This window comes from Phasianus colchicus, chromosome 2 (genome assembly GCF_987193195.1).
Source record: "Phasianus colchicus chromosome 2, bPhaCol1.hap1.1, whole genome shotgun sequence".
NCBI classification, from domain to species: Eukaryota; Metazoa; Chordata; class Aves; order Galliformes; family Phasianidae; genus Phasianus; species Phasianus colchicus.
The window spans coordinates 4,283,857-4,300,515 of NC_143437.1; the positions used below are offsets into that span (position 1 = coordinate 4,283,857).

General features: G+C 42.1%; 1 protein-coding gene across 2 annotated transcripts in view; it reads right to left on the reverse strand.

Annotated features, from left to right (window-relative positions):
• Positions 1 to 16,659, reverse strand: part of CFAP61 (cilia and flagella associated protein 61) — a 92,737-nt gene that overhangs the window by 34,491 nt on the left and 41,587 nt on the right. For both annotated transcript variants that reach the window (XM_090134606.1, XM_090134607.1), the window contains exon 17: positions 8,223 to 8,350. In XM_090134606.1, coding sequence (XP_089990732.1) covers positions 8,223 to 8,350 — 128 coding nt within the window. The remainder of the gene's footprint in view (positions 1 to 8,222; positions 8,351 to 16,659) is intronic.

Below are 16,659 nucleotides of genomic sequence, written 5' to 3' on the forward strand. Positions count from 1 at the left end.
AAACCATGACCACCGATTCTTACATCTGCTGCAAGAAACACTTTAAAAAGCCAAATTATTTTTACTTTGACCCATGAGCACCGTCCTTCAATGGCACTGTGAGCATTTCTGGCTGCTTTTCCTCATCAGGTCTCTCCCTGCAAACTTTGCATCTGATTAATTCCACCAGGATTCGAAGCACCTCCTTATTTTTGGAGTCTAGTGCCCGCTATCACAAAGCCAAAACACTTTCCATAAAATTTGCAAGCATCATCTTGGAGACAAACACCATTTTTGCCCCCTCCATGCTTCTTTTTCAGAGTGATAATTTTCTCTAACGTCTGGTCCAAATTCACTGGGGGACAATATTTATCCACCTGGACTGCATAAGGATGTTAATCATGAGCTTAAGCAGAGGTGGGTGTTTTTACCTTCACATTGAAGTCTTATGCTGTAATGCTTCTCTCCCCTGGGATTGCCAGTTCACCTCCTTTTGTTCAGTAAATACTTTCTGCTTCTTCCTTAGCTTTCACTAAACCTGCACTGCTGCTCTGACCCCAGCTCATGTGCCAGCTCTCACAAGGAGTGATCACCCTTCTTCAACATCCTGCCTCTAAAATTGTTCTTTGGTTAAATCTCACATTCCTCTGCTGGGGTAGATGAACCAGTCTTCTTTTTTTATCTTAATCATTCCCCCTCTGAATTGCTATTCCTAGATTCTCTCCAATTGTCTAATTTTAATACCTGCATTTCTTATCCCCTCTGTGCCGGCCTTCTTCCTAGACAATACGATTAAAAACATGCACAACTCTGCTGCATTTCAATTCTCCCATTAATTTCTCGTATTTACGCATCTCTAAATCATCTTGATTTCTCCCTGAATGTTACCAAACATGATTTCTCCTGAATGTTACCAAACATGCCCTTTTCCACTCTCTTCTTTCAAACTCCCACCCATACCATAACTCATTCTCCAAAGCAACCCAGCCAACCTTTTCCTGTCCCCGCTTTTATCTTCCTAACCACCTCCCACCTCTCCAGCAGTGCTTTTGCTTTCCTCACCTGCGTCAGCTCAGCTTTTCCTATTCTTTTTTGCACTATTCTTCTCTATTGATTGTGGCTCTCAACTGTAATTCAGTTGAGTCTTTTTCCCTTTGTTAGACTAATTCTTTCCCGTACTTTGCTTCTCAACCCAGACTGACCCTTGCAATTTTACAGCTGAGCTCTGCTCCATCCTTTAACCACTTCTTGTTAAACTCTTCTCTCACTGACAGCATCTTGCCAGCACTTGCAAGGAAATACACCAGGCTTGAAATATGCACGCCAATTAAAACAGGTAACATTCAACACTGAGTGGTGGGCACTTGATTACTTACATACTTAGTGCACAAATTGCATTTTTCCAGCAAGTACAAGCTAAATGAAGACTGGTCAGAACCCCCAACTACAGATTTTTTTAGTAAGCCCTCCAGAAAACCATCATTCACACAACATGCGTTGTGTTTCCAGAATGCTGTCTATTAGATAAAGGATGGCAAAGCCCCAATGCTATCAACTGTTATATGGCAGAACAGAAGAATCTGAAGAGCTCTTTTCTTGTCCCATACAAGATGCATACCTGAATCAGACACATGCACACACCTATGCAGGAACAGCCTCAGCTACAAAGTTTACACCATTCGTGCCATCATCCCAAATGCACACTGGTTTTGAATTACATCTGCTAGACAATTTCCTAAATAAAAATTCAATTTTCATTCCTTAAACGTTTCAGCATTGTTCGAAGCATAAAACGAGGCAATCATCTTTCTAGACAGAAAATAAGGGATATCCAATGATGGCCCTGGTAGTTAGAGTTTCTAGTTATTTAAATATATCCAGGTGAGATATCAACACACTGTCCACAACAATACCATAAAATGGGATGCAAAATGTGGCTAAGGTGAGGCTGTTTTGTGTGAGTATTTCAGCAGATTTCCTATAGTGCAAATTCCAACTCGTTAATAAAACAATTTTAATATTACTGGACAATAATTAAAAGCAAAAATAAGTTGTTTTTATTTGTGTAGCTTGTACTTATCCCATGTTAGTCCATGTAATTGCCAAGGTGATTAAAATTTTAACCCAGTGACATTGCTAGGTGCAGATTTGGCAATGCTGCCTTCACCTACAAGAGCTGCTCCAGAGGTAACGCCTCCCATTTTAATGGTGGTGACTGTGTTGAAAAGTAGTGTTTTGTAGCTGAGAGTTTGTTCTATCATTTGTTGTTGTGCTCTTTGTACCTTGTCGCTTTCATGGAAACAAATACAAGGCATTACTTTTGGAGCGACCTACATAGTTGAAAAAGCATGCCCAAGTCTGCCAAAAGAGAGATGCCCCTTGAATTTGACGGGCTCGAGATCTGCACCAACGTTTCTCCTCCTGGCAGCAAGAACATGCAGAGAGAGAAGCAGCTCATAAAAAGCACCGCATTCTGTTGACAGAAAGCTGGCAGTGTGCGAAGGATCGGGACACAAATTTCCTGGTCTCTAACATCTGCATGTAGCAGCTGAGGACCTGGGCCCTGCAGCACCTCCTGGCAGCCTGGTGAGCACAGCTGCCTCTCTGAGATGGCAGCCCATGCAAAACCAGCTCAGGGAGAGACAGCTGTGAAGTGCCCATCTCTAGCAGGGCGGCGTGATGCTTCTCCAGCAGATCCTTCCCAAATGACCTGTGCCCTGTGGCACACAACAATCCAAAACTGTGCTCGGTTAATGCAGATACCAGCTCACAGAATCATTAAGGTTGGAAAAGAGCACTGAGATCATCCAGTCCAACCCCAGCCCACCGTGCCCACATCCAGCAGTGCCACATCCCCACAGCTCTGGGACACCTCCAGGTGACCCCAGCACTCCTTGGGCAGCTGTGCCACTGCCTCACCGCTCTATAGGAGGAGGAATTGCTCCTAACAGCCAACATGAAGGTTTGGGTAGTTCCACCTCTGCAACAACCCTGGGAAACAAACTTGAAAACCGTGAAAAATAATACGAGCAGAACGGAAAGTACATCGTCTCTATCAACAGCAAATAGCTGAGAAATGTAAATGCGGTGTTTGCGCTCGCAAGGCTTCTTTATTTGCTTTGAGTGCATTGATGAGAGAGCTGCCAGAGCTGCTCCAGGTAGTCAGGTTACCAGGCTCCACACGGAGTTGGTGACACAGCCACGCTCATGTCACACTCAGTCACCAGGCAGAGCCCAGTAAATAGAACTGCATAAACATTCTTCTGGCTCACAGCAATTTTGAAGCATCCCTTTTATGAGGAAAGCACTGATCCCAAGATCAGTTTTAATATACAAAAAGAAGTGATGAATATTCACATATGAATATTCACAAAATGAAATGCACAGATATTGCAAAGCTGGAAGAGTGAAAGAACATTTGGGGCTCAGACACGTCTTTACACACGTTTAAAGAACAAGTACGGAAAGTTGAAATAATCTTATCAAAAATTGAAAACCGTCTCTAAAGTAAGAATATAAAATGCAAAATAATGGAATATCAGTCCCATCCAGCATCGCTTTTTGGCAGAAGCATGTCAGATAGCTGTTAGGAAGTGGACCCATATCCTCTCCCCTAGTTTTTGTATCAGTCACCGACCGCTCGCTGTGTTGCTGCCTGCCCAACAAGGCAAGATATGACCCACTGGATTCATCCCTGCCCCATCTTGATCTCTATTCAGCAGAGATGATGAAAGGCAGCAACATCTGAAGGATGCGGGGCCAGTGACACCGAACACATGGTCGACTGCAACATTGTTCAGTGTTTGCCTCGGTATGAAAAAACAGCAGTCAAAAGGAAGCCCATGTATATCAATTCATGTGGCAAAGATAGATAGTATGAAACAATGAAGATCACTAAACCATTCATTCCGTGTTAGCTCTGTGATCAGCAAGTAAGCACTAACTATTTAATTAGTCAACTAATTAGTGACAGGCAACATGGAAGGCTTCAGATGTTCTCAGACAAATGCAAAGATAAAAAGCCTAATTAAACAGCAAGCATTATGCTAACTATTGCCAAGCAGGACAGATGTGCAGGATATTGTATAATACTGCGCTGCCAGATAACGGCAGTTGTAGCTGTTCTGTCAGAAACTGTGCTTTCAAAACCATCTCTATGCTAATCTGAGATAAACCCCTGCGCTGGGTTCTAACTTTACTTAAAGAGAAAACTCAGGGCTTTGACAAAACCCGCTGTAACACATTTGCTTTTTAACGCGACAACCGCTTTTAATGCATCCAAATTGAAAGAGAAATACTTCACATTTTCATACAAAGCACCGTGGTCTTAGCTGCCATTCATTTATTCCTGTTTTGTGCAATACATTATGTATATTTGCGATGTCCTCGGAGAGTAAGCCATTGTTTACACCAGAGGTTGGATTAAGAAGGTTTTCGAAATCATGGATTAAAAAGGGTTTTCCCTATAATCACAAGACAATAACGCTTTCCACAGCTATATGCAAAGAGGTGGATAAAAAGCTAATTGGTTCACTGCGCCGGGGCCAATGACAAGATAGTCCTGAGCAAGGCTTTTGGCGTTCCTGCAGCCCAACTTCAATCACCTGCTGTCAGAGAGCACTAGTTAGCACGTTGCTCTGTGAATCCTGCACCGCAATTACCTACAAATGCTGTTTGCAGAACTTTTTTCAAGCGTCTCAGGATTCGTGAATAGGAAAAGATTAAAGTGTTGGGCTGAAACTGCCATTCTTCAGAACCGACATGTAGAGAATTTAACTGAGATCTGTTCAGCTTGGTATTTCGGATTCAGGCAGTGTTTGACATCAGCTATTTCACTGCATTTGCTCTTCTTCCTGCTGAAACTCACCTCCAAGAACAGAACCCTGATTGGAACCCACCTCCCGTTCTGATACACACAGGTACTGACGTTCTGTATTCACAAAAACAGATTTTACAGTTCCAAATCATTTTCAGATGTGATTTTCATTTAATGTTTGCAAGCTGAACGTTTGAGACAGCTTTTTCACCTATAAATTAAGGATAGGTGCAGTTGATCTGCACGAGGACGACAGAAATGTAACTTTAAAAACTTCCATTAGTCTTAAATCAGACTCCCTGTTAGGGTCATTATTCATGGTAATTTGACAGCACTACTGAATCAGCATCACCAATTTGAGTGAAGGCCACGTTTTTGCTGCAGTGTCTCATAAAAAATCTTCTTGTTATAAATATATAAAGTTTTTTTAAAGCCCAAGTCACTCAAGGGAAACTACAAAAAGAAGAAAGCCTGTTTTCAGCCTAGCCTTCCTTTGGATTCACTCCAGGGCTCAACTGCCTTTCTCTCCACATCCACAACAAAGGAGAGGCAGCAACAACAGTTTGGAGGGCAGGGAACAATAGAGGCAAAGAGAGACTGTGTGTTGCTGGGCTGAACTGCCTTCTCACAATGGGAATATTCCTTCAGTTGCTACTTTGCTTTTAGGACTGGCCAGCACTCTGAACTTACATTGCTTCCACATACGGTTGGATGGTGCAGCAATTTGTGTGAGCTTTGTCTTAGCGCTGGAGAGTGACCTAAGTCCTGGCTTTGTGCAAGGGGAAGCATATAATTGCACTGCCCAGGAGGAGCCTCATGCAGGAATTGTGGGAATTACAATTCCTTGCCTGCTTGCCACGCTCCTGCGGGGAAGTTAATTACTGCAGCAATTTATGATGCAACGTGCTGCCCTCCTCCTAGCGCCTCAGATCCGCTGCCCGGCGTGCTGCAGATCCTCATGTGCCCGCCAGCTGCAGCAGAGGTGCAGCCCGAGATCGTTGCCACCTGTACCTCCTGGCATGAGACGGGCAGGCTCAAGGCTGCGGAACTGCCTGATGCTCCTCCTGCACTTGGCCATTCCTAGAATATGAAATCCTATCGAATGCATCCTAAAGAAAAGCAGCACTATAGCTTATGGCACGTCTGAATGCGATTACACTCGTGAAAAAAGAAATCAGCAGGAGATATTTATGTGAATGGTGACACATGACTAATGAGCTCACCTTCACTGACCTAGCATTACATTAAGCACAACGGAGGCAATTCTCCAGGGCTCAGGGTACCCCGAGCACAAGAAAGAATCCTCCCCTACTAGATGGTCATTCCGTACACTCACTTGCAGCAAGTTTTCCTCTGCCCTTTGAAATAACCAGCACTGATTTGGCCACGCCAGCACTCTGACCTCGACTAGACGATCTCAGCGGTCTTTTCCAATCTTAATGATTCTATGACCTCTTCAACAAACTCTCCATGCAAACTAAGGAGCCAGAGTGAAGGACTTGCAGAAGCGTTTTGTAAAACAGCAGTTCACCGCCGCTCCGTTGCAGCAGGGTTTATAAAGTTCCTTCTCTGCCCTGGTGGAGAAGCCTGGTGCCCACAGGCAGACTGGCCATGAGCTACGGTGCTGCTGGCACAGAACAATGGGACCAGGGCAGCTGTCTGCACAGCTCCAGGGAGAAGACAGTTCTTATTGTTATTTCTCTGTCCATTGAAAAATCTATATTTATTCAGTCTCAAACAGGTTGAAAACACTTGTAAAATCTAGTCCTAATAATTGTTAGGTAGGTAAGTGAATTACATTTGTGTGTTTCCATGGTGACTGATAATGTAAAATAATTAAGTATGAAGAATAATGAGGAGAAAACCACTTCCTCTTTTTAAGGATTAGGGGCTTACAAATTGATTCAATCTAGCTATTTTTAGTGCATGTAACCTTTGCAAAGAGTATTAGAAAATTATGAGTAAATCAAACTAAATTGTATTAAAAGGTCTTCACATCGATCAGGAGATTTTCTTTAACTGCTGCTGCTGAGAAAGTTAAAAAATATTTCCTAAACTTATACGTATGTTAAGACAAATTCTGTGACATTTGGACTAAGTACTGCTTGCTTTTTGCATTCTCAGAGCAATACTCAATTTTTCATAAGCATTCCAATTGTGCAGTGCTGAAGATGAGTGCTCTCTGGTGTACAAGAAGGACTTGTTCTGCACAAACTCTTACTTAGAATACGGTTCAAATAAAACTTCTGGCTGAGGTGTATCAGAGGTAGAGAGGATTTCCCAACAATATTGGTTCTACCTGTGTGTCCTGTTCACAACAGGAGGAGAGCTTCTGGCTGAGGGGGACAGATTTGGTTGGTTCACATATTTTGTAATGCTCTCAGACATTTCTACCATGTATTTGAATCTACTTGGAGAAGAACAAGTGAGTAAGAATTGCATTCTTGCACACACAGACCAACCTTCTGAGAGCCCCAGACAGAGGGGTAAGTGGTGAGATAGCAGAGAGGGTCTCCCCTTCCTCACTTTGGAAAGCCTGTAGAACAGACCTTTCCCACCAGTTTCTCTCTGGTTAGAGACTGGGAGGTATAAAAACAGCTGCATACATTTATTCCCCTTCAAAAACAGTTTATACAGTTTTTTTACTCCAGTTTGGATAACTCAAGGTAAACGGAACAATTTAATTGATGGTTTTACTGCTAAAAAATTCTGTAATGTGGGCATTCAGCCTACCCTCTTGGTGGATCATTGGGCAGGTTTGTGACTGCTGGAAAGTCCTCTCCTAGCCCCTTCTCACACTCTACAATAAAAATGGCAAAGGAGCCAGAAATAGCAATGCTGTGGTTCCCAAGCACTCCCCAGTACCAATATCAGAAGCAGAAAGATGCTGCTTCTCCTTACAGGCAGCACAGAGAAATGACAACTCCAGAAGCTCACATGGGATGTTCCTACACAGCTCTGGAAACAGCACCACAAAGAGGTAGAAGAACGGAGGAATTCAGACAGTGATCTGTGATTCTAATAGGCAAAACTAGCTTTAAAGATCAGCAGTGCTTTGCACACCATCCAAAAGGCTATGGACTTAATCTTTACTTACAGTATTTACGTATAAGAACAAAGGTCAAAGACACGAGGTATGTGGAATTCTCATTTTCTCCTGGCCTTCATTTTGAGGATCTACAAGGAACCTTGACAGCACTTTTGAAAATCAGAGCCTGTTAGGAGACACCAATCTTACTACATCTGCAAATTAGACACTCAGTTTTAATGGTTCATACTTGGACATGGATCCAAAGCGTGTCTTTTTTTAATTATTATCTTCTGTGCTAAAGGAAGAGTCCGAGATGATTTTTATATGGAGGAAGTAAGCGCCTTCAAATAAAGGTAATGTATTTTCTCAGTAAAGGAAATCAAATAAAAACCTTACCAAAAAACAAGTGTTTCCAGAAATGAGATCCCAACATCAGATGCACCGACCACCACAATTCTACTGTTGACAGACACTTTAGATTCCATTATCAGCTTTCGATTTATGTGGTTCAGAGAATACCTTGGCTGAAATAAATAGGTAAATTAATTAATTGAATGAGTGAATGAATAAAGTTCAAAATGACATAAATATACCTGAAAAATAAGTGGAAGGTCTGCTAAGAATCATTGCACTATCAGCCATGCATTACCTTGCATTCATGCAAAACTTATTACAGGTCACTGACATGACTAACTTTATGATTTTTCCATGCACACGAGTTAACACAGAAGACAAAGAATACGAAAATGGTGAAATATATGCATGCTTAAAAATTCACAAAATAATTAGCAACGTTAAAAATTAACAACAACAGCAAATTAACGTTCTAGCTTCTCTTGAAAAAGACACCACAGGAGAGACACTAATAGGAATGAGGATGTTAATAAAGTTAAGTCCTCTAAACTCATCCTATACCATTACAGGGGAAACATTCTCTACATATGAATTGACAGAGTGCAACAGATGAAGAACAAGCACTTTATTTTAGAGCTATGCTACTGACGTTGACCCGCTCAAGAAGAACATGACGTACTGAGAGCCCCAAACAACGTCATCAGTGATGGAGACCTCCAGCTGAGATTTCAACAGTCCCACTACCAAAGCTGTGTACCACACGACAGCACTTTCCCACACCTTAAGGAAGGATTAGGGCTCAATTATTCGCACGCTGTCATCGTCACGTAGCAAACAATTATAAATGTGGCAAATAAATGCGTTCGTTGGTCATGTTATATATATTTTTTTTCTGCCAGATAAATGATCTTCTGACTGCAGTTCTACACAGTGCAAGGATGACATCCAGTGGTAAGTGAGATTCATCTCAGGGGCTGGATGCCACTAAGAAAATTCCAGAAGATATCTTCAAAAGTATACCAGCCTATGGTGGCTGCTTAGTGGAGAAGGCAAACGTGTGAGGCTCAGTTATGTGCCTGCAGTCTCACAGTCACCAAGGAGCTCTTGCCAGGAGCAGCTGCAGCGCTGCTCGGATTGTCATTATATAAGACATCTCCAGATTTCTGTGAACAAGTGGAACGATCTAATCCAAAGCCAGTGCTTTTTAACCTGCTAAAACACCTCCTACAGCAAGATCTGCCACTAAGAAGAGCATGATTGTGAATGAAACGTTTCAGAAACTGAAAAAAAACTTCTGTATCTCACTGAACACGAACGTGTGCTGATGTGCAAATCATTGAAAAGGATTTTAGGAAACGGGAAGAGCAGATGAAGATTATTGAAGTCACCCCTCCACCTAAAAGTGCTGCTCAACATAAAGCTTGCACTCCTGCTTTCATAGCACACTAACTGGGTAAGCTCTACCTGCAGTACTTGGCATGGTTCTGGGAGGGCTGACACGGCTTTTAACAAAACTAATAATATGGTAATAAGGACATGAAGAGAATCTTCTTCTAATGCATCTAATCAACCAAAATAACCAGACAGGAGCGTCAGTCGCTAATAGGATAAACTCAATAGTCCTCACAGCAATGCCAAGTTCAAACATCTCCTTCCACTGCAGTGCTTTTATTTTTTACTTTTTAATGTACTCCAGCAAAGAAATATAAGGCAGTAATACAATTTTATAGGGAAGAGTTGTATCTAATTTATGAAATGGCTTCTGTACCAATGACACAAAGGCAGCATATGAGCAGAATATAACTGTTTTTGTACACCACACAATGGCCTCAACACCAACAGCTGTCATGCTTCAGAAATCACCTTTCTAGCAGCTAAGTACACTAAATGGCCCCAGGGAGTAAGGAATTAGGTGGATTGGTCCCATAATACCACCTTATTTTAACAAAATGTCAGGACAAATGACTACATATGTTCCCCAGAGGAGTAATCAGACATCATAATTGATAGGTCAATAGCAAGCTCTAACTTGTTTATTTTCTATCCAATTTATTAAATAAAACTGCAATCATTAACTAATATAAGGCAGAAAACAATTATTGCCATTGTTAGAACAGGTACACGTAGCTCAGTGAAAAATCCTTTTGTTGATCATCAAAATGAGGGGTTTTTTTTAATTTCTTTTCCTCTGTTTTCCTCTCCTATCTGCCAGCCTTTGCCACCGCACCACCTGTCACATTGCTTCCACCTGGGAGGGCAGAGGGCCCACCTACAGCTTCCATTCCAGCTGCTGACAGAGACAGCTTCTCTTGATTAAACCTTGGGGGATGTTTGTTCACGTGGTCATTGCCATTCACTTAAAGGCCTCAGACTTCACCTTTGATACTTCGGGATTTCTAATAGAAACACAAATCCTGCACATAAATCATGTCTCACCCATCATCTCATAGCACAATATGCACAGCATTACGATTTCGTGCATCCTTCTACACCAAGTGAGCAGCTGGGGAAAAAAAAAAAATGAAATAATGGCTTGGTTTTAGCAAACACGTTTGAATGCACATCTTCCTTTTTACTTTCAAAGCAGGTGAGGGAATATCACACATCCATTGGGCATGCCCAGATCCACCCACTCCGTCTGCATACTGCCTGGGAATGTATTGGTTGTGTATTTACTGACAACATACATTGATAAACAGCAATGCAGTGTTTTCTAGCTCCTGTTAGATTTGTTTGTAAGCAATGGGCCCTGGAGCTATGGGACTCTTTGTAGGATATCTAAATGCATTTGCTGCAATTGTTTCTAAAATAGGACTGGTCTTATATCAAATTCTATGTTTGTTTAAACAGAAATGATGAAAACAAAAAACAAAACAAAAAAAAAATCCCAAAATGAAAAATGAGTTGGACTGAGGATTTTAGCTTTGACAGAAAGAAGCAGTGGGATGTTCTGAATTGAGTACTGGTAAATGCATCCCAGTAAAGCGTTCAAAGTGTGTCAAGGAGAGTTGCTACAGCCATCGCTATAGCTGGTCATGTAAAGGCTCTATAAAGCCAAGGCTTCATAGAATCCTCATAGAATGGCCTGGGTTGAAAAGGCCCACAATGCTCATCCAGTTCCAACCCCCTGCTGTGTGCAGGGTCACCAACCAGCAGACCAGGCTGCCCAGAGCCACATCCAGCCTGGCCTTGAATGCCTGCAGGGATGGGGCATCCACAACCTCCTTGGGCAACCTGTTCCAGGCTTGGGCTTGATTTTATCACATGCTGAGTGCCTAAGCCCTATTCAGCCAAAACCAATCAAGTGTTTGCTAAATGTGGAAATGCCACTGAATTCAGAAGGGCTGAACTTTGAATTAAGGGCAATAACAGATGAACATGGAACCAATTCACCTGTGTAAATGGCATCTTGGCAGATCCTTTACTGCTTCTAGAAGGAACAGGAGAACCTCCGCTCAGCAGCACCTTCCCAGTCCTGTTTTCTGTGATTCCATGCATCCCTGCAATGCTTTTAACTGAGCACTTGCTCAGAGAAATCTGAATAATAGCTATTGCCATACAGGATCTACATAATTTGGGCTCTGCTACTTTAAAAACCATCAGGAGTGAAAACAATCAGCAGATCTGTTCCTAGGCTAGTGCCGAGATTAGCAATAGTGGTAGGCAAACAAGAAAGTGAACAAACAGACCTGTTTTAATTTCAAGCTCCATTAGATTCATAGGAAAAAAAACCCACCACCACAAAAAAGGCAGCCTAAATAACTTTAATTCTTTGTCAAAGAAACCTTCTTTAGAGCAACTTGGCTCTATAAAATGGTTTCTGGAAGTAAAGATACTTAGCTTTTCCATAACATTTTTCATCCATAGATCTCAAAGGCCTTTATGAATCAAGTCATTCTTATTATTCCCCTTGTTTTCTGGGTGAGAAAATGCTGATCTTCAGCTTCTGGATAAACCACAAACTGTACATTCCTGACAATCCCTGCAAAATCAGGGATTTCCTATCAAACTCCAGAAAGCAGAGCGTGGACACATACTTAATTTCCCTGCAGAACCACTATTACCATGGTAAGAAATTGTTCCCTTTTCTTATTATTTCAGCATTAACATTTGTCTTCCCAGCCCAGCTGGACAGTTCCCACTTGCATGAAGCTCTCATGGTTGCTCTGCTTAAAAGAACATTTGTTCCTTTATGCATTTAGCTAAACTCTAAACGTTGCTATTTTCAAAGAGAATTCATTTTTTCCCATTTTTAGGGGAAGTGATGTGTAGGAAGGCACGGGAACTTCAGCAAAGCCACTTAAGTCTATAAAGTGGGTTGGAAAGTGGGTAGAGCACATAGCAGGCTCTCAGGGTGATCTCCCCCAGATGTTAAGATGAAGAAATCAGCTTTATAGAGGTCAATGCTGACCCGTTGTTTTAAGAAAGCTGGCAGTCCTTGATTCCCATTTCACTTTTGTCTATTTATTTCTATTCTACGAGATGCTTGGGGTGGGAAGCAATAAATAGAAACTTTTTTTTTTTTTACAAGATTAAAAAAAAAAATACAAAGAGCAACATCTAGGAACCTCAGCCTGAAATAACTTCCAGATATTATCCATCTAGACTCTCAGCATCAGTGTGAAAATACGGGAGAGCTCGGACTGGATGGCTTTCAATTCTGTACTCCTAATTTACATAGACAGGTCTATTCCACATGACATCAAGAAACTACACTGATCTCCTCCAAGGAAAGCTCTAGCTGGGCCTGAGGGTGCAACAGAAAACAGGAGCTGCCAACAAGCATCCAGACTCTGCTGATGCTGTGCTGAAAGTCTCCTCGTCCTGCTCTTGCACAGAACTGCTCCCAGTAAGCTCCAAGCTTGTATCACAGAGAAAGCAGCCAGGCACTGGATAAAAGGCACCAAGGAGCCACAACAGAAACAACGTGCTGAGTGAAAAATCCTAGCACTTGGAATCACTCTGAAAATAGCAACTAGAATGGATACTGAGCAGACAAAGCTGTGCACATTGCTCACCAGTGCTGTTAGCTGATCCCAAAGTCTATTAGATAATGCTATCAATAATCCCTCAGTCATCTGACTGGAAGATGCCTCCATCTCACACACAAACCCAGCATCCAGAAAGGCTCCACGTGCTGCCAGCAGCCCAACAGACAGTGCTTCTAACTGACAGCACTGCTGAGAGCGGTGGCTCAGGTGGCCCCATCCTATGCCAAACTGCTCCCGGGGAGCATCCTGTAGGCGGGCCACGGTGCCAGGCTGCTATGAGTGAGTGGTCGCAGCCTGGCCCTGCTGAGGAGGCCGGGGCTGGCGCTGAGCCCTCGCCTACCCATGCCCGTCCGCATGGAGATGGATCTGCTTTGCAGGGGCAGAGGTGCTCCAGGGAAGCTGGCACAGAAAGCATTCCGCTGGGTTCCTCTCTGGCGCTCGCACTGCGCTGGCAGCTGCAGCAGGGATCAGCAGCTTCCTGGTGTGCGTCTTTGTGCCGTGTTCTGTGGCATTGGTAAGAAGCAGGGGGCTGCAGGCTCGAGGAACCAAGCTCTCCCTTGTGTTTTCCCCGTGGCCTGCATGCTTCCTGGCACGCTGGCTGTGCAGTTCTGCTCCTCCGCATGTCGGCCGTATAAATAATGCCAGCTCCCTGCAATGACATGCCTTCCCCCAGAGAACACAATTCACCCGTAACCAGTAACAGCTTCCTTGCCTTCTCAGCAAGAATAGCCATAGTTTCTCTATTTGAATAATTTAGTGTACCAGCTGCCCCAGGCAAAACTGCAGGCAAGCCAAGCAAGTTCTTCAGATTTGTTCGTGACTGTACCAACAAAATTCAAATTGCCTCGGAAGCTGAGCACCCAGCAGCTCCTGGATTCTATTCCTTTAAAGCAGACAGATGCTGAATCGTGAAGATTTTCTTTAACAGCCTAACACTGCCATAAAATGCTAATGAGACAATGTGAAAAAAACATGGGCCAAATAATTTAGAAGTTGAAAAGCAACAACCACATGACTTAATTCATTTTAGTAAATCTCACCTTTAAACAAGTTATTTGAACAGACTTCTAAGACATCGGAACACTAGATGAATAGCCAACTACACAGCCTTCCACTTCCATGCATATTTTTCACTGTGTATTTCCAGAGGGCAGAAGCAGAAGGTTCCTTCCAAATCCTGGTCCCACATGCAGGACCCTGAGGCTTGGTCCCAAGCACTGCTTTGCCCTAAAAGCAGAGCCATGGTGCTCTGTCCTCTTGCACAGATAAGACTGAAGCTTCAGTTCTTCAAATCCTGCTCTTAGTGGCATAATTTCTGAAACTCTACTATGCTGCTCCAACTCCAAAGTGAAAAAAGTAGATTGCAAATGTAGTCATTTTGAATTAAAGCTCTGATCTGATCACAAGAGAAGCTGGGGTCTAACAGTCTGAACTGCAGCCATTCAAAATTAATGGGAAAACACTCATTTGTTCAAACCAGCACTAAAGGTGAATGGTTATGGAACAATACTTTCCTTCAGTAAGGGCCAAGGTCTCATTACTGACTTAAAAAATGTTTCCTTAACTTCTCACGCTTAATTACAGATCTCTTGTGATGCTAGAATACACACTGAGTACATTGCCTTGGAGTGGAATAAAAAAAATAAAATAAGGAATTACTTACAAACAGCAATATTACAGATAATGGATAATCTCACTAGCATTTCCAGACTTGAAATTACTTTTTCCACAAAGACAGGAACACCTCGTTAGGCATTGATTTTAAGCAAGTCCTGCCTCACCTCTGTTTCAGCCCCAGAAAGTTCTGTGAAGAATCTGAACATCCCTGTCAGGGATTAAGTGGAAAATTCAATCTACACTGGCTAGCTTGGAAAGGTTTCTTTCTGGAGACTTCTCTTGAGAAAAGTAATGCTACATCTGCAAATAACAGATACCACCATAGAACAGCACCACAGCATGTCACAACTTCCCCAGTACCATTTCAGAACAGGCCTGTGTATGCTTCTGGAAGGGGAGAAGGAAGAAGCATCTCTGTCCACTGCACCTGTTCAACATACATACTCATATCAGCAAAAGTATCACTTTCCTAAATTACTGAATTCGTTGAAGAATGTAAGAAATGTATAGAATTAAGAACCTTAAAAAAAATAAGATTTAAGAGACAGATAATCATCAGACTTCATATCAAAAATAATTAAAACAACTGCTAAACAGTGTGAGGGTACAAGAGGAGATTGAGCTCAGCTTACTGTAGGAGTCACTTTGGTGACTGCAGCTGCTGTCACCACTTCAATAATCAGCATTACCTTTCTTTGAAAAAAAAACATCCACTCTCTCCTTGCAATCTGAAATCATACCACTTCCAAGGTCTGTCTTTAGAAATGCTTTGAAAATGCTTTAAAACAAGTCTGACATGTTTTTAAGCAGAAATGACTGTTTCAGTTTGCTGCAAATGTCATTAACACCTGTATGGCACTGACATCATGCTTTCAAAATAAAGATAGGTCATCTTACTTTTAATTTCACACATGCACATAAGTGGTAAACATTCAGAGCATTCCTGTTAATGATGCCATCTGGTGCCTCCCATAATTGTGTAATATTCAGCCTTCCAAACAAGATGTAATGGCAGCAACACACAAAACCCACTGACATTTACAGTAAGGAAATTTATTATCAGCCATCAGTTCAGAATGACTGTGTTTGCATGACTACTGGTGCTATAAAATCATCACCTTCACCGAGCAAGTGGAGGTACAATAAATAATGGATTTTAATCCATGCACATACTACAAAAGCATTAAAAATTCATTACTCAGGCACAATAGCATCTTAAGCAACAGTTACGTCTTTAAAAATTAATAATACTTTACTGGTTAAATGAAAACTACATGCCAAGCCTTTGTTTATAATACCAATGTGTTCATACACAAATTGTAACACGTAGGAATGCTTCTGTTTTTGATGCATCAGTCTTTATATTTAAAAAGCTGGGAATTCTCTTGCCCATTCTACTTCATGCTTTTTTTTGTTACAGTCATTCTCCACTATCAGAATAGAGGCTTACAATCAGAAAACAAAACAGAAAACAAAACACAAAAACCTTCCATGTTTTAGTTATTTTTCAAATATTCCATTGCCTCACTTCCATCCAATAGAATGAGCTGAGCCAGAATAAAAGCTCCTATTACTACAGATTTTCAACAAAGTCAGAATACACTCCGGGGCAGAGCAGACAGATCTAAAGTAAAATAGCATCAATGGCTTTTCTCTTAGTAATTCAACTTTTATGACTGAATAACTTTGGAGAGAAGGCATGTACAGCAGTGCTACCTCTATGGTAGGAGGCAGCATCAAGCAATATTCCCCTCTGTCATTTCCTGAACAACTGCCTGGCCATCCTGGCAATGCTCAACTCTTGAACAAGTGTAAAGTAGACTGGTTCAGCCAACTTGAGACTGAGTTTAGCATCTCCCTCTGGGTTCTCA